This window comes from Euprymna scolopes, chromosome 34 (genome assembly GCF_053919585.1).
Source record: "Euprymna scolopes isolate OS-2025 chromosome 34, ASM5391958v1, whole genome shotgun sequence".
NCBI classification, from domain to species: Eukaryota; Metazoa; Mollusca; class Cephalopoda; order Sepiida; family Sepiolidae; genus Euprymna; species Euprymna scolopes.
This window is the reverse complement of record NC_136515.1, coordinates 54,197,899-54,219,923: the sequence shown is the minus strand read 5'-3', so window position 1 is coordinate 54,219,923 and position 22,025 is coordinate 54,197,899. Positions and strand designations below refer to the sequence as shown.

Here is a 22,025-nt window from a genome sequence, read left to right as displayed (position 1 = left end):
GTTTACAGACTCGAAATTTGATAGTCAGGGTACTGAGATTTGGGAAAATCTTTGTGATCGGTTTACAGCCAGAAATTTGTCTGTTAAGGGGTCAAAGTTCAACGATTTGACCTTTGAGAACTATACCAAACTCCGACAATTTTGGGTCTAAACATTTAAAATTTTAGATATAGGTTCATTGGACATGGATCTAACTTAATTACCTGTATTTGAGCCTAAAACAATAAATGTTAAGGGGTCATAATAGGAGTCAATGTTAAAAAAATTGGCCGCTTTTTTTTTTTTTTTTGCTCAACATACACCTCCAAACACGCAGGCAATGCCAGGCCGAAATGCTAGTAAAATAAAAAAATTTTATAGGTGAAATCTATCATCGCCAGTTTTCTGACTTGTCAAGGGACATAACTCAAACTTTAAATCAAGCAAGGAAAGAATTAACAAAGCCCGCTCCTCCCCCATGCTTAGAAGGCGCCATAAATTTGAATTTGCGCACATTTGGGTGTACAGTCTGGTTCTTCTTTGTTATAATAGCAAAATCTGACAGTCGAAAAAACTGAGTTTTATTAAAAATCAATGATAACTAATTGTTGTATAAATTTAAACTAAAAACAATGTTATCTACCTAATTGTCATGTGACAATTATTGAATATTACTGGAATATTACACGAAACAAGTATTTCCATAATTCAAAAAAAAAAAATTAACATGAAATTAACACAAGGGAAATAACTCATTTCTCCCAAATTGGTTTAAATCTTTTCAAGTTGTCAGAAATTAATTACCTCCCCTGCTATTATGTAGCGCTGCTCAGTTTATTCATGTAAGCAAAACTTGCGAATATCTCGAAAACTATTTTCATTAATAATTAATTTTCTACCTTATCATTTTTCGTAATTTTTGGATATGTTCATCATTGCGATATGAAAATTAATACAATTAATAGATACCATTTGTTTTACTTAAAATTCAATATTTGGATTTTCGAATTTCACTATTATAACGAAGAAGCACCCCAGTCTTTTTTTTAAGCTAGTAGGTAAACTACATAATAAAGTCTTTGTGCAATTATAATTTTTTAAAATATTGGGGAAAAAAGCTAAGTAGCAACTTTATTTTTATGGTAAACGATTGCTTCAGGAAGTTCTCTACTTTAAACACTTGAAACGTTTAATTTGAAATAAACATTTTATTCCAAATTTTATTTTTTGGAATACTTTAAGATGAGGCTTCACAATTTATTTGTGTGTGTGTGTGTGTGTGTGTGTGTGTGTGTGTGTGTGTGTGTGTGTGTGTGTGTGCGCGCGCGCGCGCGCCGTTATCCTCATCTTTATAGTTGTTGTTTCACCACGTTTTGGTCAACTATTCCTTTGGCCCTCTTCAGGTGATTAACCTTGACGGAATAGGAATACCGAGTCTTGTAACTGTATCCCCCAGTAATTACAGCCTTCCATAGTTGTTGTCTCATCAGGTTTTGGTCACCTAATCCTCTGGCCTACTTTTGGTAGGACTGAAACTACTATCTTCAAACAATGCTCACCTGGAACCGAAGAGACTCAACGCCTCTATTCACTGCACAATGGGCCCCAAAGGTAGAACAAACTACGAAGATAAGGATAACACTCAAAAAAAAAAAATAAATAAATAAATAAATTTTTTTTTTAAATCAATACACAAATAAGCATCTTATTCAAATTAAGAATTATGCATAAATGAATACATTTGAAAGGCTAAAGACAATGGGTTTTTTTTATATAACAAATTTATTTGTTTAAGTCTGACATTTTGATGATATACATCCTTGTCAATGAAAGTCTTTTTTTTCTCTCTCTCTCTTTTTCCTGGTCTGCATGGTGTAATTCTGCAAGCGAGAGTGTTAGTCCGTAGGTCAGATAACGAGATGATTTTAAAAAAAAAAAAAAAACTAATTCATTTTGTACAGCGAATGCGACACCCTTCTGATAACTGTTTTTTGAAAATCATACCGTTATCAGACCTACGGACTAACACTCTTGCTTGCAGAATTACACCATGCGGACCAGGAAAAAGTGAAAAAAAAAAAAAAAACTTTCATTAACAAGGATGTATATCATTAAAATATCTGAATTAAACAAATAAATTTATTTATAAAAAAAAAAAATGTGTTGCTTTTAGCCTTCCAAATGTATTCATTCATTTTGTAATTCTTAATCTCCATATATAATATTTTGATTGCAGAAATTCCCCTCTTGACCAAAGTACCATAGGTTTGCAACAACAAATGCCATATATAAATTCAATACATCTACCCTGACAGTCACTATCTATTGTAGTAGCAATACACATGGCCGTTAAAACGCTCGGATAATCACAGATTTCATGGGGTTTCTGCTAAAATAGTCATATTTTAAAAACCAAAGCACTTTAAGTCTTCAAAATACCACCGTTTTGTTCGGAAATGAATATACTTTCAAATGAATTCGTAAATAATAACATACATTATATATTTTTAGAGTTTTAAGCACATAAAGTGATAAAAATGTGAACATCATAAAACGGCATTTTTGGCAAGATTTTGTAACCCCCCCCCTTGATTTCTAAACATTTGTACCATGTTTCTGCTAAGAATTTTTTAATGAAATTTGGAAATTAGCCAAAAAAGATGGCATTTTTTAATAATTTCGAGTGTCCGAAATTCATGTGACCACTCGTTTTTTGTTGTGATCAAAAAAAAAAAAAAAAAAAAAGATTTCAAAATAATGAGTATTGAAAGTTTTGAAAAAAATTTTCTTTGGACACTCACTATTAAATAAAACAATCTTTTTACTATGTTTATTCGTTAAAAAGATGATTGGACAGTGTTTTCTCTAGTGGTACGTAGCAATTTAAAAACATGATATCTGAAAAAATCGTTATGAATTTGAATCAAGACTTCTGTAGTAGTAGTAGTAGTGATAGTAGTAGTAGTAGCAGTGATAACATGACGTAAACAGACATTTGTTTTTGTTGTTTATTTTTATTCCAAATCAATTTTTTTTTAATTGAAAATCTGGTTATAAAAAAAAAAATTCTTACATGTTTAGTTAGAGCTATTTTGTTATCAACCATACAAATATTTTTAAAAATTGAGTAGTAGTAAATTTTAAAATATTTTAACAAGCGAAAATTTGAAATATGATGTTTTGGTTCACGTGTACGATTACACTTCTAACTTTCGTCCCTTAAAAAATGTTTCAGTGAATTATTATCAAATGGAAACTAATCTACCCGATTATTAAAAAAATAAATAAAATAATCAATATTTAAATATTTGTAAGAGGTGCTCAGTTAAAAAATAACAACGGTAGGAAAAGACGTTAAATGTAATTAAAAATCAAAATAACATTAATTCAAATTTTTTAACAATTTGCCAGCTTTAGCAAAAACTTGTTTCTTTTTTTATATTTAAATAGAATTTAAATACTTGATATTTTTCCAAGCATCATGTTTTCTATTAGAGGGACGTCACTTTTTTAAATAACATTTATTTTTGTCTGTCATAATTCTTGTAAAGTTTCACAATGGGTATCAAACACCCTCTTAACAAAAAAAAAAAAAAAAAAAAAAAAAATATCGCTTAATTCTATGTCTAATCCTAGGTATGAATGGCAAGCCTCCTCCTAAAACCTTTAACCTTAACAATAACACTAAGTACAAGTGGCAGAGCTCCCCACTAAACAAACTTCCTCTGTGAGCTCATAAATGTAAAAAAAATAAAAGAAAAATAAAAGCATAAAAAACGTTTAAAAGAAAAGTGCACATGATTAATCCCCCACAAATAAATTGGTCAACTGTCCTAAAATGCTAGGATTGTCTTGAAATGGTGAATTATTTTACATTTATGTGAAACCAACCCCCACTCTAAATTCTAAAATTGTTTTTGTTTTGTTTTTATCAAGTCTTCAGGATGTTCACACATAATTTTCCTTAGCCCTATCATAAAGTCAGAGTGGCAACCTCCCTACCTTCTCATCATTGCACAAAGACCCTCTTAAAATCACGCATAATCACCTTTTAGAAAACAAACAAACAAAACACCCAGGATTTATCTATCATAGAAAAAGGGGGGGGGTAACTGCCCTAAAACGCTCGAATGATTCAAAATCAGAAATCAATTTACATTAAATTCTAAAATAATTTTTGTTTATTTTTTATTAAAGTTTTTCAAGTTGTTCACATGCAATTGTCTATAAAGGTAGACTCACATATTTTGGAGAGGTGGTCAGATGGAGGAGGGGTAACAGAAGGTATTAATCTACAATAATACCAAAGAAATATTGCAATATATTCATTTTTAACCAATCCTAGATTTCGATTTCAGTTTTTGGCACATAAAATGCATTACAACTAAACTTTGAGTTCTCTAACTTCTTTTCTTTTAATGAATACATGGCATTTTTAAGCAATCTCAGCATATTTATGTGCATTTACTGCAGATTATTTGGAAGCCATTCATTTCTGGAGATTTTCAATAGCATATTCAGATTCCTTGCACAAAAATACACTTATATGGCAAATTTCATTGCTTTGTCTTGTGTTTTAACAAAGATATAGCATTTTTACTGAAAAAGTAGTGCAAAATATTTGACAAAATGCATATGGTCTTAAAGAGGGGAAAATATCCAAACATGCAGGGCATAAAATAGTCATAACTTCCTTGATTTTAATTGGATTTAAAAAAAAATTAAAAAAGATTCTTTCTTAGCTTATCAAGCTCTTTCTATATATATCAATATTGAAATATTTTAAGCTATTTAAATTTTTTCATGTGTATTGCTAATTGTAGTTTACGACCATCATTTCTGCTTCATTTATTCATGATAGTAAAATGCTACATCACATCCGATGAGCAACCCCATCACAATCACCACATCCACCAAGGAAGAAGTTCCTATTCGTCTCTCTGAATATTTAGTGCTTCAACCGCTACCAGTTGAGACTGGGTTAAATTCTATATTTTCCTACGATATTGTACTTGCACTGCTATTAACTAGTTATTACATACATACACATAATCTTTCCATTTCCTCGATTTAAAAATAATAAATTCTCCCTTCTCAAATTCCACCCATCTTGATTGGCTGATACCTGACTATTCGCATATTCCAGAATCCACTTCTGCAATAAATAAATGAATGCTCCAGAAAATATACAATATGATGTCACTCTCTACAGAAGCTTGTGCTAAAAAAAAAAAATAAAATAAAAATAAAAAAATAACTAAATTAAACATATTAACCGATTGTCGGTCTCTACATATTACAATCGTGCTGAAGAAAAAAAAAACAAAAAACAAAATTAAACGTTAACCGATTAGTGTCGCTCTATAAAGAAGACATTTCTTTTTGCGGGTAAATTTTTACATTAGCTCTAACTTCGCAATTTTCTAAAACATGACAACTATTATTGGTTTTCGACTGTGCTGATTACAAAAAATCTCATTTAAATTTGGCAGAGAAAAGTACTTTTTGATGGTTGGGGGTGTCTATTCCGAAAGCTGTTCTTAACATGAGGAGGTTGGGGATTGGCCACCAACAACAACCATACTTTAATCTTTTACGAAAAGGGAGGGGCTGGTATCAACTGGGTAATGCTGGTTAACGAGTCCTGCTAGTTTCAAATATATGCAATGTTTCAAATGCAGGTAATATTTCTTTAAACATTTTTATTCATATTTTTGTTGTAAACATGAAACAAAAGGTTTTTCGTCAAGATAAATATTAACATTCTGGTAATTTTAATACAAATTTATATTTTAAATGTGAACTTAAAGAAAAGGAAAAAAAAAAAAGGAATCAATTTGTTTTTCACTTGCAAATTACAAACAGATCATTTGTGGAAAATCAAGTCGATCCCTCTTTAAAAAGAACCTTTGAACACAAATCTATCTATAATCCTATCATTTTTTTTTTTTTTTTGGTGTATTGATATTCATATTAAAAACCCTTTTTGGTCTCCCCTCCCCCCCAGTAAAAGGAGGGTGGACCCGTAAATTCACCCTTGTCCGTTCATCCGTCCGCACTATTCTCAATAACTACACTTTGGAATCTTTTGAAATTTAGCACAAACATTAAACATGATATGAGTAAAAATGTAACAGAACGGATTTGCCTTTCGGGTTAACATGGCTAAAATTGACACTTTTGCGCTTATTAAAAAGAAATTGAGGTCTTGGATTTTTATAAAACTTTCTGAAAAGTTGTAACTAATTTCTATATAATTTTGTTTGTTTATACTTCACGATAACTCTTGGGTGTGCCCTCGGGGCTCTTTTAGGACTAATAAAAACACTATTTTACCATATTTGTCCAAAATTTTCTGTGTATGTCTATTTAGCAGTTTTGCATGGTGCTGAACTCAAATGTAAATATGTTAAGGCCTTGGGGACTTTTGGGACTAAATGGGGGGGGGGGCAAATAATGGATTTAGCCATTTCTTTTTTTACATCGTGCAGCTCTAAAATTTACATATGTTAAGGCCTAAAACTGTACCGTTTGTTCATTTTCACCAAAATTTGACGTCCCCTGGGGATTTTTAGGGCAATACTGAACTTTGTCATTTTTTTTTATGCCTCGTTCACTGTGCACTCACAGGGGGCCATGCATGCTTCATTTGTTTCTATTTATTTAAAAAGAAAATACAACTTTGTTATATATGGGTCGTGGGATTGTATACATCTGCAATTTGCATATTCTTTTAAACATTCATTTTAATTAATTCCCTATATATTTTTTTTTTATGGTTTTCTTATGGGATGATCATCTTTAGTTAACTGTTACATGTAATTATATTCATGCAGATATTCTACATGATTTATACTTGCATAATATTGTCGTGAAAAGGTTATAGTAAACACAAACTTCTTTCTATATGTATTTTTTTGTGTAAAAGTTTGAAAATGGAATATGCCAGGTGAAGGTCAAACGACAGCATTACGAATATGCATACATAACGTAATACATATTGTTTCATGTTTTAATTTTTAGTCTTGCAGCAAATATATCTTCATAGCTCAGGTATTAATGCCAAAAGAAAAAGTAAATCGTAAGCTAAACGTTTTGGTTTCGATTCTCAGTGGTGGCGCACAAGTCATTTTTTTTTTTTAACTTTTTTTTTTAAATCGTTACTATATATTGGGTCCAATATAATATGATAATAAATATGATATCTGTATTAATCAAAATATCATATTTAAGCATATTTTACAACCGGGCAATGCCGAGTGGCCTGCTAGTATATCTATAAAAGTGAGAATGTGTGTGTGTGTGGGGGGGGGGTCACACACATCCAGAGTATAACTGTGATATCTACGGAATCTGGCAGAGTTTGTAATTTTTGTATTTTTTCTTGCACTGTTTATTTTGTATACTTGTGAACCCATGCTTGCCTCTTCGGCAGTCACTAAGATGATAAAACAAAAAGAGAAAGTAACAGAGAAGAAAACCGCAACATATTATATTAGGGTCAGCAATTGTTACCGAGTAAGGGAGTATGTGGCGCTGCACGTCTGTTTATGTAAGGTTGAATTGTCCAATATAAATCAGTATGACAATTAAAAAAACGGTCAGATAAAACACCCCCAAAAACTCAATCAAATCGCCTCCTCCATTGAGGCTCTTTTCCACAAATACTCAAGGGCTTGGAACTAATCTCAATGATGTAAAACACTTCCTTCTGGTAAATTCCTCAGATATCCTAGCGCTTTGTTATAAAAACTCTACAATTTGTATCAACCTCTTAATTCAATTCACAACACTTACTCTCAACATTTCTGCTTTCTTAGCTATTAAAAATTATACTCACTGTTCTCTCCAATTCGTTCTTCAAGTAGCTGCTACTCCCCCTCATATGCAAATTAATACCATATATATATAAAGAATCTTCCCGATAAGTGTCCAACGAATCGGTGGACATGGGAAGAAAATCCTAATACACATGGAAACTGTCAAAAATCAGTGATTATCTCCCTTTATGTTCACTAGAAAAACATGTTCTCGTCTGTCACTTGTCAATAAAATATGGCAAATCTATTTTTCATAAAAAAATTTAAAAAATAATTACCTGATCAATTTTTGTGCTTTTTGGAATATGCAATCTTCATTCTGTGGCAAGTAGGTACATGATAAAAGTTTTTCTCCGTTTTTGTTTATTGCTTTAAGTGCCAAACTAAATAAGCACCCATATTTTATCAAAAATACAACTAATCAGAAAAATGAAGCATTTTAAAATAAACACTAGTTTGTTCTTTCTTTGTAGAGTTCTAAAATTAAACTGGAATTACATAAGGGACTTTCATTTGGTATACACCGGCTAGACTTCTGCTAAACAGAAAGCTGAAGCCAAAATAAAATAATTTTATGGCAATTCGGAATCTTACTTTCTTTCCACTTCAACACTAACTTTTAAAATGACGTCAAGTAGGTTTTCGAGTATGCTGAAAACGAATATCACATTTAAATTTGGGGCAGACAAGTACTTTTCTGAATATTAAAACCTTTATTATTCAATGTAATTCATCATGTTTTCATTGATGGGCATGTTTTTGCGAACTGAAAAAGTACATTAAATGCTCATGTACATTACAAAACATCCCTTTCCCTATGTAAAAATGGCAATTGCCACCGACATTTACTAATACATTAGAAAAAAAATGTCTTCATATCCAGAAAACTACTTGTTTGCCCCTGATTTGAATGTGATTCGTTTTCAGCATACCCAAAAAAATTTTTAAAGTCGTCATTTTAAAGGTGAGTGTTAAGGTATAAAGAAAGTAAAAATTTACCCATTTTACTAAGTAGCTAAAAAAAAAAAAAAAAAAAAAAAGTTTCTTACAATTACTCAAATAAACCTCTTGTAATTTAGATAAACAAAAATATCAGGAATATACGGGGATATAGTTGATGGTATACCAGCTCTAAGAATAAAATTTGATTGGCTAATGGCTATTGAAAATGATGTAATTATTGTTAAAGAATTTTTTTTAATTAACTTATTGTTAAAGAATTTTTTTTTAACTTATTGTTAAAGAATATATTTTTTAATTATTGTTAAAGAATTTTTTTTTTAAATTACGAGGGTTGTTCAATAAGTAATGCCCCGTACCCACTTCCAGTTGTCTGATCTAGCTGAAATTTTGCATGTGCAATGATTTATATCTCTACGGATTATGTGGCAAATTACAGCTCTGAACTAATTTTGGTTTCTGTTTTACAGGTGTTTGAACTAATTCAGGTGTGAAATGGAGCCTGTTGAATGTCGAGCAGTGATCCGGTTTTGTATTTGAAAGGATGCACACCACAGGAAACTTTTGATGAAATGAAAAACTTATGGTGATAATGCCCCATATGACCTTGTAAAACGCTGACATTGCGAATTTAAACATGGCCGGAAGTCTGGAAACAGCTCCCAGACCTGGTCGCCCCCCCTTCTGCCATTGATGAGGCATCTGTCCGCCAAGTTGAGGCTGCCATTTTGGAAGATTGGCGCATTACTATTCGCCAAATAGCCCAATGCTCCAGTCCACAACTCGCATGTTGCCAGATCAGAAGCACGGGCATGTGGTTATGAAATCATCCCCCATCCTCCCTACTCTCCTGACCTTGCACCCTCTGACTTTCACCTCTTTCCAGCCATGAAGTTGTTTTTGAAAGGAAAGCGTTTCCCAGATGATTCAGCCTTGATTTCTGAAGTCACGTCGTGGTTGGAGGACCAACCTGGGGTGTTCTACAAAAACGGTCTCCAGAGCTGCATCAAACGATGGGAGAAATGCATAACTCTGGGTGGTTCCTAGGTAGAGAAAGACTAATAACTGTGCCAAGTTTCGTTGCTCTACTGCTATGGAAGTGGGTCAGGAGCATTACTTATTGCACACCCCTTGTATTGATTATTTAATTTTAATTACTTAATTATTATTGTTACAAAATTTTTGCAGTATAATAGGGTATGATCCCGCACAGTCAAGAGATTCTATTTATAAACGATGCTGCTAGGAACTGACGAATCGAATTAATTCACGTTGTGCTACCAACCAATCAGAAACCAGAATTGCTCCATAAATATTAAACCTTTCTGTTGCAATTTTGCATGTTTTCTTTGTGTCAACATGGGGAGAATCTTTTCCTCTATGGATTCCAACTTGAGAACTTTACTGCAAGCCAGTCACCTCCAGGACTTGTGTAGAACAACTAACCATCGGAAACTGTTCTGAAACTAAACATGGCTTACACTTCTAGATACACTTTCATAAAAAAAAAAAAAAAAACATTTTTAAGCGGTTAATATGAAATCGTTAGCATTACAAGGCTAATCTTGCAAGTTTGAATTATTGTGAAGTTAACTCTCGTTTCTTAAAGATGGTGATGCAAAACAGTCCTGTTTTGCTTAGTTATAAAATTTTTGATTTTCTTTGGTAAAAATAAAAATACTTGATCAATTAAAATGATTTTTAGAATATGACATTTTCATTCCATGGCGGTTTTGTATATTATGAAAGATTTTTTCTTTATTTTTTATTTTTATTTACGTTGAACTGTAGACATGCACCCAAAAAAGTGTGTAGGGAGAGTGGCTATCGTTTATCATTGGTCAAAAAATATCTCTTGACAATAATCATCTGTCACCACAATACCATATTTACACAAAGGGTCCATCCTAAAAAAACAAGAAATAATTTCATGGCTTTTGATTATGAAATTTGGTTATTTTTATTTGTCTAATAACAATTGTTTTCTTTCTAGCAAATTCTGGCTGGCGCCGTTCGTATTGCTGACAAAGTGGAATATTACAAGACTTTTGTGCTTGTTCATTGCAGTGATGGTTGGGATAGAACCCAGGTAAGTAGCGTATCTATTATATAAATTTCAGTTTTTTTGTGTTTGTGTGTGTATTGCATGTCTGCTAAAAACTTTTGTCATTTGCATCGTACAGGCTTTGCATATGTTTTCTTCATGTCAACACGGGAAGAATCTTTTGCTCTGTGGATTCCAACTAGAGAACTGTCTACTGCGAACTATTCAGCACCAGGATTTGTGTAGAACAACGAACCATCGGAAACTGCTCTGAAACTAAACATGGCTTATACTTCTAGAATTATTATTATAGAAAATATAATTATTGAAAAAAATTGTGCTTTTTTTGTCACAATTTTACTTCAATTCAAATTCTAAAAAAGTAAAAAAAAAAAAAATTTTTTTTTAAATCCAATTTTCCTTCAATTTGAAAAAAATATATTCATTTGTTCGGAAAAAAAAAAAAAAAAAGAAATTTACTTCATAAAAATCTAATATTGCTTTCCTTAACAAAATTGTTTTATTAAAATTATATTTTCCTTCGCAGACTTTTAAATAAATGTTTTTACGATTATATATTGATACATTTTTATACAATACATGTTTTGGTTTTATTTTTCTGTTGGAAAAAAAAAAAAAAAAAAAATCCAGTCAGGTTTTTCCTCATACATTAATATGTATCTGAGAATATCATTTCTAATTATGTTAATTTGTTTGTTTCTGTATTTAATAAAATCCATGCAATAAAAGTTCTGTATTTAAGAAAAATCGGTGCTTCTACAGAATTGGGACAAGATTTTGTAGTTTATAAATGGAGTTTTCAGATAAAAAAAAAAAAAAAATGGTTTCAACTGACTGTTTTTGTCAATTCTAATAAATTACAATGGTAGCTTCCAAATTATGCAGTCGAAATGACCTTAATATTACTGAATTATGGCAGGTGCTCGTCTAAAATCCAATCTCTGGTCCCCCCTCGCCAATCTTTCACAAAAAACACCCGTCTAGCTGAATCCACTGTGAAAAATTTCCCCCACTCTATATCTGTGCCTAAATCAAAACGTGGATTCCATGAACAAAGCTTCTTTCTTAGAACTGCACGCCTGTGGAACTCTGTTCTGTCTGCCTGCTTCCCACCGGACTACAACTTAGATGTCTTCGTTAACAAATTCCTAATGAACCGCCCCCTTAAGTAAACACTTCATCAAATCTCCACACTAACGTAATGTACTTGCAATAACCCTTATCCCTGAGTGGCTTCCGGGCCTTGATAAGTTGTGATCACTGTGTAAAAAAAAAAAAAAAAAAAAAAAATTATTAAAAATAACAACTTTGTGTTAGCGGTGAAAATTTTCCACCATCTTGTTTTAAACCAAAACGGAAAATTACCTCTTTTTTTTAATTCTCCTGTGTTTTACGATCGTTTTCATCAAATTCTATTTTTTATTTTCTTTGATAAATAATTTTTAGGCACCACCAAAGCTGTGTGTAAAATGTCAGCATCTTACACAATAACAGCAACATCATTTTGTGTGTTTACTATTTTCTGAGTCGATTTCTATAGATGGGCATTGAAGTAACGGTTTTTGTTTTTGTTTTTGGATTTTCATATTTACATTGTAAAACAAGTAGATTTTTTTAATGAACTACAATTAAATAATTAATTTTAACATCTTCTGTTGACACTTATTTATCTAAAGATAATGCTGCTTACAGGCCTCCATACTTTTTTGGAAAAAAAGCACCAGAAAATAAAGATCGCCCTCTATCATTTTAAATCAAATCAAAATGAATTTTTTTAAGTTGGTTTTGTATTTGCAATTTTTATTATCTCAAAAGTTATATATTCTATTATATGATTATATTTTTGAATTTAATATCATTTAAAGCTTTTAAAAATAATTATTTTTTATAATTCTGTTTTTTTGTTGTAATTCAAATAATCATAGTACCGAGGAAAAAAAAATTATCAAGAAAAAGTGTTTATTTTTTTAAACATAATAATATTTTATTTATTATGTGTCCAATTTTATTTACAACTTTAGGGTAAGTGAAAAAAATGACATATATATATATATATATATATGTATAAGGAATGAAAAAATACCAGCGGTGGTTGACGTTACGTTTTGAGAAAGATAGAAAAACCGAATGAAATTATTAAAAAATCAACGTTTCGTCCTTATTTCAGAGGACATCTTCAGGATAATTGGAATAAAAAAATAAAAATGTAAGAAAAGAAAAGGTCATAGATCGTGCGAAAAAGACATGTTTGTCCTTCCCGACATGGGTAGGATTCAAGAACTGTATTTTTCGCACGATCTATGACATTTTCTTTTTTTACATTTTTATTTTTTTTATTCCAATTATCCTGAAGATGTCCTCTGAAATAAGGACGAAACGTTGATTTTTTAATAATTTCATTCGGTTTTTCTATCTTTCTCAAAACATAACGTCAACCACCGCTGGTATTTTTTCATTCCTTATACATATATATATATATATATATATATAACTATTTTTTAATTATTTGATCTTTTCAGCTTTAAAAAATGTTGAAATTTTTATCGACCTACATTTATTTCGTTTAGTTTTCATAACATGAATAGGGTGGGGTAGAACACCTAAAAAAATATTTCATCTAATATATTTAACGAAACCTACTTTCTATTATGTACGTTTATTTAAAAATGAATAAGTATCGAAAATTTCAAGAAAATATGATTATTTGATTTTTGCTAGATTTTTCAAACATGGGTATGTCTCCGGCTTAAAAAACGTCACTACATAGGAACGTTGTTTTAAAGTATTGATAATGTAAATACAATTTTTGTCTCGCATTTTCATTATTTTTATCTGCTGTAAAAAAAAAATTTTTTTTTTTTTTTTTTAAATATTAGCAGTTTATTTGAAACTTCTTTTAAATGGTAAAAAAGTTAGGATGATAATATTAAATTACAGTTACATCGTGTTACACTCGGTGTATCAGATTTTTGTAGGAATTTTTGACACCCCTAACATGAAACTGTGAATAAAATATAAAAAACTTGTAATTTCTCTTTTAAAAGTGGGTCGTTTATTTTCTTTATGGATCATACTTCCAAAATAAACTATTAAAGTTGTTTAAAAAGTAATAGAAATATTTTTATTTTTTAAAAAACAGTAATGAAATTAATTCAATTTTACGAGTTCAGTATTTTTCAATTTTTAAACTTTAAAAATCTATCAAAATTTTTCTATTGATTCTATTTTTACGATATTTTCAGAGTCAATGTGAAATTTTATGCTCTTTCCAATAAACCGAATATAATATTTTAAGACAAACATTTTTTTTAAATTCACGCCCCCCCCCATTTTCAAATGTCTATTAAAAAGTAAATAATTTACTCACCAAAGTTTTATATATCACAAATTGAAGATAAAAGATCAATAAATAATATATTCAAATTTAAAACAAAAAAGTGTTTTTTTTAGAAATTTACCTGTAAAGTCCGAAGTTTAAAACCTTTTTTTTTTTAAATCACGTTTTTTGTTTTTTTTGTAAATCACGTTTTTTTTTGGTTTTTTAATGAAACCTTGGTTCTTACTCCTTTAATTGAAAAAAAAAAATTAGGGTTTAAATTACATTTTTCGAGTAGTTATAAGCTTGGAAAGACAGGGAGGTCGAATTATTCAATATTTTTCACAAAGTTTCTGACACACCTAGTGTTAGAACTGTGGCACGTGTTGAAGGTACCTAACAATTTTCTACCTTATCGATTTTCGCAATTTTTGAATATAATCATCTTAAAGATGAGAGGAATACGCAGATACCATTGTTTTCATGTGAAATTCAGTTTTACGATTTCCGAAATTCCGTCCTAATAATGTAAAAGTGCGAAAAAAATCATTTAATAAAAAATATTCTGTTTTCTAATATTGTTTCAATAGAATTTTATTACATTGCTTTCAATATTGTTTTATTTTAATTTTTAAATTCTTCTACAATAATCACGTCATTTTTGATAGCCAATCAAATTACATTCTTACAAGCGGTGTAGCCCCAAATATATCCCTGTCTATTCCTGACATTTTGGTTTATCCAAACTGCAAGAGGGCTGGAGGAAAAATCCTTCATGACGGAGACATTTTTTTTTTTTTGTTCTTATCCACAGTGCATCTTTTTTTGAGGAGCTGGATTTTCCTCACATTAAAAACCGATCTTGTGTCTAAATCTGCCCTCGTGGGGAGGCAAGTAAATAAGAATAATAAAGTCATTTTTTTTTTTTATTTGTTTTTGTTTTAAGAAAACCATTCTTAACATGGGGAAGGAGGGACTTTTTACTTTTTTGGTACAAGTCCAGAATCCAACAGAATTGAAAAGTAAGTACTCACCACAGAATGAAAATGTCATATTTCAAAAATCACGTATAATAAATTGATCAAGTAGTTTGTTGGGGTTTTTAAACTAAGAAAGTCACATTTTATGACGCAGCAAGGCGTAACGTTTTGATCTGCTATATTTAATAAATAAAGGGAGACAACTCAAATCGAACTACAGAGATTAGTCTGGTAATGGAATTAAAAAAAAAAAAAAAAAAAAGAGCTACTTGATCAATTTACGCGATTTTTTATTTATTCTTATTTTGGCGGACCTGAAGAATCTTGCCCCCCCTCACTCTTTCTATATATATATATATATATATATATATATATATATATATTATATTTTCAGCGGATTATTATCGAATGGACACTAGTCTACCAGATTATCAAAAAAAAAACAAAAAAAAAAAAAGGTACTAGCGCAGAGTGATCCGGGCGTAAATAATAATTACTTAAAAAGCCATTCTTAACATGGGGAGTGGAGGGTGTTTTGTGCCTATTCTATACTTCAACCCTATTCTGTACTTTCACCTTAAAATTTAATTAAACTTGAAAATACTATTTAAAAAAAAAATAGCGCGGACCAATAAGTGCACTTGCACCCCAAAAAGTTATCCAGGTAACTTATCTTGCCTTTGATAACATTTGTTTACCAGTTTTTCGGTTTCTGTAGTAAAACTGCCCGAATTCAAATTTTACTGTCGCTTGCTAGTACATAACAGTCTTATAAAGGGTTCTTATCCATAAGTCACCCCCCTCTCTCCCATAATAATAATAATAATAATATTAGGGCGGACCTGAGGAATCTTGCCCCCACCATTTTTATTTTTTTTAAATGTTTTCAGCGGATTATTATTGAATGGAGACTAGCCTACCAGATTATCAAAACAACAAAAAAAAAGTTAATATTTAAATATTTGTAGAGGTGCTTACTTAAAAAGCCATTCTTAACATGGGGAGTGGAGGGTGTTTTGTGCCTATTCTATACTTCAACCTTACAATTGAAGAAAAAAACATATTAAACTTGGAAACACGATTTAAAAAATAGCGCGGTCACTCTAAAAAAACAATGAAAAAGTCAATGTTTAAATATTTGCAGGGAATGTTCAGTTTCTAATACAATGTTCTGGTAAATTGATCACGCAATCCGCGATGTTTTTTTTTTTTTTTTTTTTTTTTTTTTAGGCCAAATATCGCGAATTTAGCCTTTTTTTTTTAAAGAGTAGTTTTGGCTTTTTTGGAATTTCGCTTTTTAAAATAATCTAAAATGTCTCAACTACTTTACAAAAAAGGCTAAATTCGCGAAATTTGGCCTTAAAACGACGAGTGGGTCTAAAAACAACGTTCGTTACATTAGAAATTGAGCACCTCTACAAATATTTAAATATTAACTTTTTTTGTTGTTGTTTTGATAATCTGGTAGGCTAGTCTCCATTCAATAATAATCCGCTGAAAACATTTTAAAAAAATAAAAATGGTGGGGGCAAGATTCCTCAGGTCCGCCCAGAATAGGTACAAAACACCCTCCCCATGTTAAGAAGGGCTTTCTAAATAATAACGTTATTATTTCAGCACGGATAAGGTACCACATTGAAACATAAGCAGTGTCGAGGTCGAGTTAAAACACCAAACGACAACAAAACGGCAGACATGAAGCTGTCATTTTGGGAGTCTTGATAATCACTCAAAAATCGAAAACAAAACAAAATACCGATAGAAACTCACCCAATAAATGTCACCGGACTTTTAAAAACAGTATTTTGTAATTTCACTTAACAATTTAATTAACAAAAGAGACCGTAAAATTGAATTCAACATGAAAATGTTCAGCTAGGTTAGTTAGTTGGTACTGAGACTTTTACCGAGCAAATATCGGTCGTTATTAGAGTTTAATGCCTAGACCCCTTTTTCAAGCTTTCTTCCTCTGTGCCCTTTATTTTCTTTTTTCTTTTTTTCTAGTTGGATTTCAGAAAGGATTGGGAATATTATGATACTTGTGCAAATTAGGGATCGTATTATTTAGAAATCCATTCTTCCCATTGGAGGCGGGGGGGGGAGAAGCTTTGTTAAATATTCTGTACTTTCACCTAACAATTTAATAGATAAAAGATATAAAAATTGGATTTAACTTGAAAATTATATCGAAAATTAGGAAAATTCGTATTCTATGTACTGAGGAGGATGTTACGGTCATTTTGGTTGATGGGGCATGTTTTACTATAAACAACAAACCGAAAAAGTGGTCAATAAACAAATATTTAATAAATAAATGTTACCAAAGGCAAGATAAGTTACTCTTTTACCTACCTGTAAAAGTTTTAACTTATTTTTTGAAGGGTTTTAGTTTGAGGCGTAAATTTTTTAAGGGTTTTAGTTTGAGGCGAGCGCCTTAAGTTAAAAACGAAAACAAATATGGCGGACATGCCACATTCCGAGAATTGGTCAAAACTCGAAAATAAGACAAACCAACCAATAATTGTCAGGGGATTATTATTATTTATTTATTTATTTTTATTTTTTTGTGTGAATTACTACAAATATTTTTTAACTTTTGGATTCTCGGTCTCCAAAGGTAGCAGCCTCATGTCGCCATCTTTGTTTTCTTTTTAACTTAAGCGCTCAAGACTACTCGGGTTTCAAACTTAAAAAAAACGCTTTAAAATAAGTTAAATCACGAAAAACTTATCGAGGTAGGTCGAGGAGTAACTTATCTTGGGTTTCTAAATAATAATGCTATTATTTCAGCACAGTCCGTATTCTGCAGTGCATAACTACCATAATATTCCCAATTCTTTTTGAAATCCAACTATATGTTGATGTTTATAAGTATATTATTTATTTATTTATTTCACGGTCTCTTTCATTTTGTCCTCTTTTTATTAACTTACCTTGACGGTGATCGGCTCTGGTGGGGGGATAGCAATTGTCGGATGCGGTAGGACGCAGGAAGACGGGGCCGCGGCCGCCGCCCCCGGAACATTTTCGGATGACGTCGATGCGGACGAGCAGAGCGATTTCGATGGAGATCCGGCACTCTCCTTGGAACTTGTGCTCGGAGATTGCTGGGCCAAGGATCGATCAGAGACGGACACGGATTCGCTGCTCGCACCCGTCGTCGAACGACCCGTCCCACCAACGTCGGGGGAAACTCCGCAATCGAACAGATCCTCGTTACTGCGTGGTTCCATCGTTAACTAAACTACAACAAAAAAAATACAGTAACAGACAGAATGGTTTCCTTTAAAAAAAAAAATATATGACAAAAACTACAGGAAAATAAAGGACTTTCCTAAGAAGAAGACGTGAAAAAATGATAAAAAGGAACCATTTTGTAATGGCAGCAAAAGTTGAAGAGTCAACTAAACAAAGGGAACTAACTCGCGTTGACTCAAAATCGGAACAGCTGAATATTAATCCTTCACAAAACACCTCGCTCGCTCGCTCTCTCTCTCTCTATATATATATATATATATATATAATTCACTTTTCTCTTTTCGCCCTGTCTTTCTCCTCTCTTTCTCTCTCCATCTCTATTTATTTATTTCTCCCTCCCCCTCCTCCCCCCTCTCTCTCTCTCTTTCTCTTCCGCACCTCTTTCTTTATTTATTTGTCTCCCTCTCTCTTAGAGTGAAGTATGATTTAGTTCGGTTTTACAATGCTATCCTCCTAGGGATTACTTCTCATTCAAGAGAGGATCGGTTTATCTCTTCCCCCATCTCTCTTCTTACCTATCGATATGACTTTCATTCACTCCTTACCTGCTCTCTCTCTCTCTCTCTCTCTCTCTCTTTTCACTCTCTCTCTATTTGTTTCTTTACCTCTCTATTTTTTCTTTTCTACCCTCTCTCTTTCCTATTCTTTTTTTCTCTCTGCCCTCTTTCTGTCTTTCCTTACCTATTTTATTCTCTTTTCTCTTCTTTCTTTATTTCTTTCTCGATTTCTTTCTCTCTCGATTTCTTTCTCTTCTTTCCGCCTCTCCTTTTTCTTTCTTCCTCTCTCCTTATCTCCTACCCTCTTTCTTTTGCTCTTTCTCTTTCCCCTTTCTCTATTTCTCTCCCTCTTCTCTTTCCTTCTCTCTTTTTTCTCTCTCTATATATATCTTTCCTTCTCTTTTTCTTTTCCACTCCTTTTCTATATTTTTCTATTCTTTTATTTTCTCCCCCCCCCCTTTCTCTTCCTCTCAGTTTGGGGCATAGTTTAGTTCGGTTTCAAGATGCCATCTTCCTAAGGATTACCTTTTCATTGAAGAGAGAAATGAGCTTATTGCCTGTCACCTGACAGGAATGACGACCGGTTTGATCAAGGCTATTTTTAGAACAATCCAGAATATCCCATTTTGAGGGGAGCTAGATTTCCCCACTACAAACTGACCTTGGAGAATAGGTGACCAAACAAAGCTGAATAAATGAAGATAGCAGACCTTGCACACGCCAGAAAAAAAAACAAAAAAAAACACAATATTCTTTCAGACAGAGCTTCTTTACTATAGTAACATTTATATTAATAAAATTGTTGGATCACTTCTTGTGTATTTGTATTTTTCGTGTCAATGTACCGTTGAAAAATTTATTCATTTTACAAAATTTTACACTAATTATAAAATAACCATAAAATCAATCAGGCACAAGGCCATTCAAAAGTGTGTATCTATTTGTGGTCATCCTTATCACTCTACTTAAGGGTGGTCTACGTTTTTCCTAGCAAGAATCAAGTCACCATAATACCAGGGGTCACCTTGGCTAGGGATTTTAATCTTCATCCCCGCCCCCAAAGTCAACAGAGATTAGACCATTCTTGTAATGATCTGGTCCCTGGTGTATTTTGCGATGGAATGTTAGTTCTGCGCAGTTCTAGAAGGTCCACCCTCCCAGGTCTTGCTTTCCCTCTTTGAGAAGAAGTTAGTTTATTGCTAATCGCCTGAGGCACCCTTACCGGGGAATGCCAATGGGGCTGCCCGGGCACATTTTGCAGGTCAGAGTGCCCTTGCTCGGACAGCGCTGACTGCTCAATCCCGCTTTTTGACCCTGGCCTGGTGTCTATAAGATCTTGCAGTGAGAACTAGGTGTCTAGGTGTCACCCTACTTAAAAATTCACAAATCGATTTTTTTTTATCATATATATGTGTTGAAACTTTTATAATTAAACATTTGAAATAAAGAAAACAATTGGGAAAATAGTTTGCGGTGAGCAAATGACGATTCCTCTCACACTTATGCCTTGCATGTCGAACAAAAAATGGATTCAGTTTCATTGTGAATACACCACATCATTCAACAACTCTTTTGTTGCAAGACTCCAGCCAAACCCTAACTCTAACCCTAGCTCTAGCTCCGGTTCACTGCTTCTGCTACAATATTGGATTAATATTGGATTATTTTATTAATAAATCTGATGAGTCATCGATGTCGGATCATAAATACCTGGCGTTGCAATTGATTGAATGGGAAAACCAAATATCCTTTTTCTTTTTTTTTTACATGGTTGTTACCACTTATCAAGGCCCGGAAGCCACTCGGGGATAAGGGTTATTGTGTGTACAGTAATCAATGGGATAATATCATAGTAATCGTTAGTAATGGAGATTTGATAAAGTGTCTTACTTAAGGGGGCGGTTTATCAGGAATTTGTTTATGTTGGACTTGAAGACATCCAAGTTATAGTCAGGTGGGAAACAGGCAAACGGAAGAGAGTTCCACAGGCGTGCACTTCTAAGACAGAAGCTTTGTTCATGGAATCTACGTTTTGATTTAGGCACAGATGAAGAATGGGGAAAATTATTGACATTGGATTCAGCTAAATGGGTGTTTTTCGTGAAAGATTGGTGAAGGGGGACCAGAGATTGGAGCTCAGACGAGCACTTGCCATGGAAATAATGATAAAATAAAGATAGACTCACAACGTTTCTTCTGTGGGAGAGAGGTTGCAGGGAAGAGAAAAGGGCATCCCCCACTAAGCCACAAAGTCTATTTTGTACTCTGTCAAGGCAGGATAGACTGTTTTTAGCAGCTCCTGCCCAGATGTGACAGCAGTACTCCATCCTTTTACGATCAGCTTATTACACCGCAATATTAGCCTTTTCATCCTCATTTTCTTAATCTAATACATTCAATTTTGGGGGCGGGGATCAATGATTTCCTCAATATGCTGGCTGCATATTTTTGCTAATATAAGTGTTGGGTTCGCTAATAAAGAGCTGATTGAGACGATTTCTTGTTAACATGTGTTATTTTCCGTCCAAAATGCCTGTGAGGACGGTCTCATGACAATAAAACAGATACTGCATTACTTTTAACTCCCCCCCCCAAGGATGGTATCATGATCATACGACAGATACTACTAGCTGCCTCCCCTGAATTCAGCATTAGAAGTAAAGTGATTGCCTATAGTCGAGGACGACCCAAAGGCTCTCTTTTCATTAGCTGCTGTATAAGGCAAGGATCAAGGCTGCTGTATAAGGCGAGGATCAAGGGTGAGTGGAGTAATTCTGGGAAAGGAGTGCCACTATTTGTTATGTAAGTCTTTTGTTTTCATTCGTCATTTCAACCAAGGTAATTTGTTTTGTCTTTCAAGTTTATATGTATCATCACGCTGTCCCATCGTCTTGTACAATGAACTTTGAATGTAAACCCCGATCAAAGGTTGACTGTATCTCCCTTTTTAATAATGCATCTCTTCCCCCTGTTTAAAGAACTGTTCATTAACACTTCTCTTCACATCTCTACAGCCTTCTATTATAAACGTCATCTCATCCCTCTTATGTGAACCTCTCGCCTCTATACAAACAATGTCTCGCACATTCGTCCAAACTCCAACCTCTGTTTCTATTGTTGAAATGTCGCATCCATATGCATGTTTAACAC

General features: G+C 32.6%; 1 protein-coding gene across 1 annotated transcript in view; it reads right to left on the bottom strand.

The window, feature by feature from the left end:
• The window catches only part of LOC145259204 (phosphatidylinositol-3,5-bisphosphate 3-phosphatase MTMR2-like), a 108,331-nt gene extending 89,801 nt beyond the window's left edge, over positions 1-18,530 (bottom strand). The window contains exon 1 of the mRNA XM_080117035.1: positions 18,054-18,530. Coding sequence (XP_079973161.1) covers positions 18,054-18,353 — 300 coding nt within the window. The 5' untranslated portion in view covers positions 18,354-18,530. The remainder of the gene's footprint in view (positions 1-18,053) is intronic.
• Between the last annotated feature and the right edge of the window lie 3,495 nt (positions 18,531-22,025).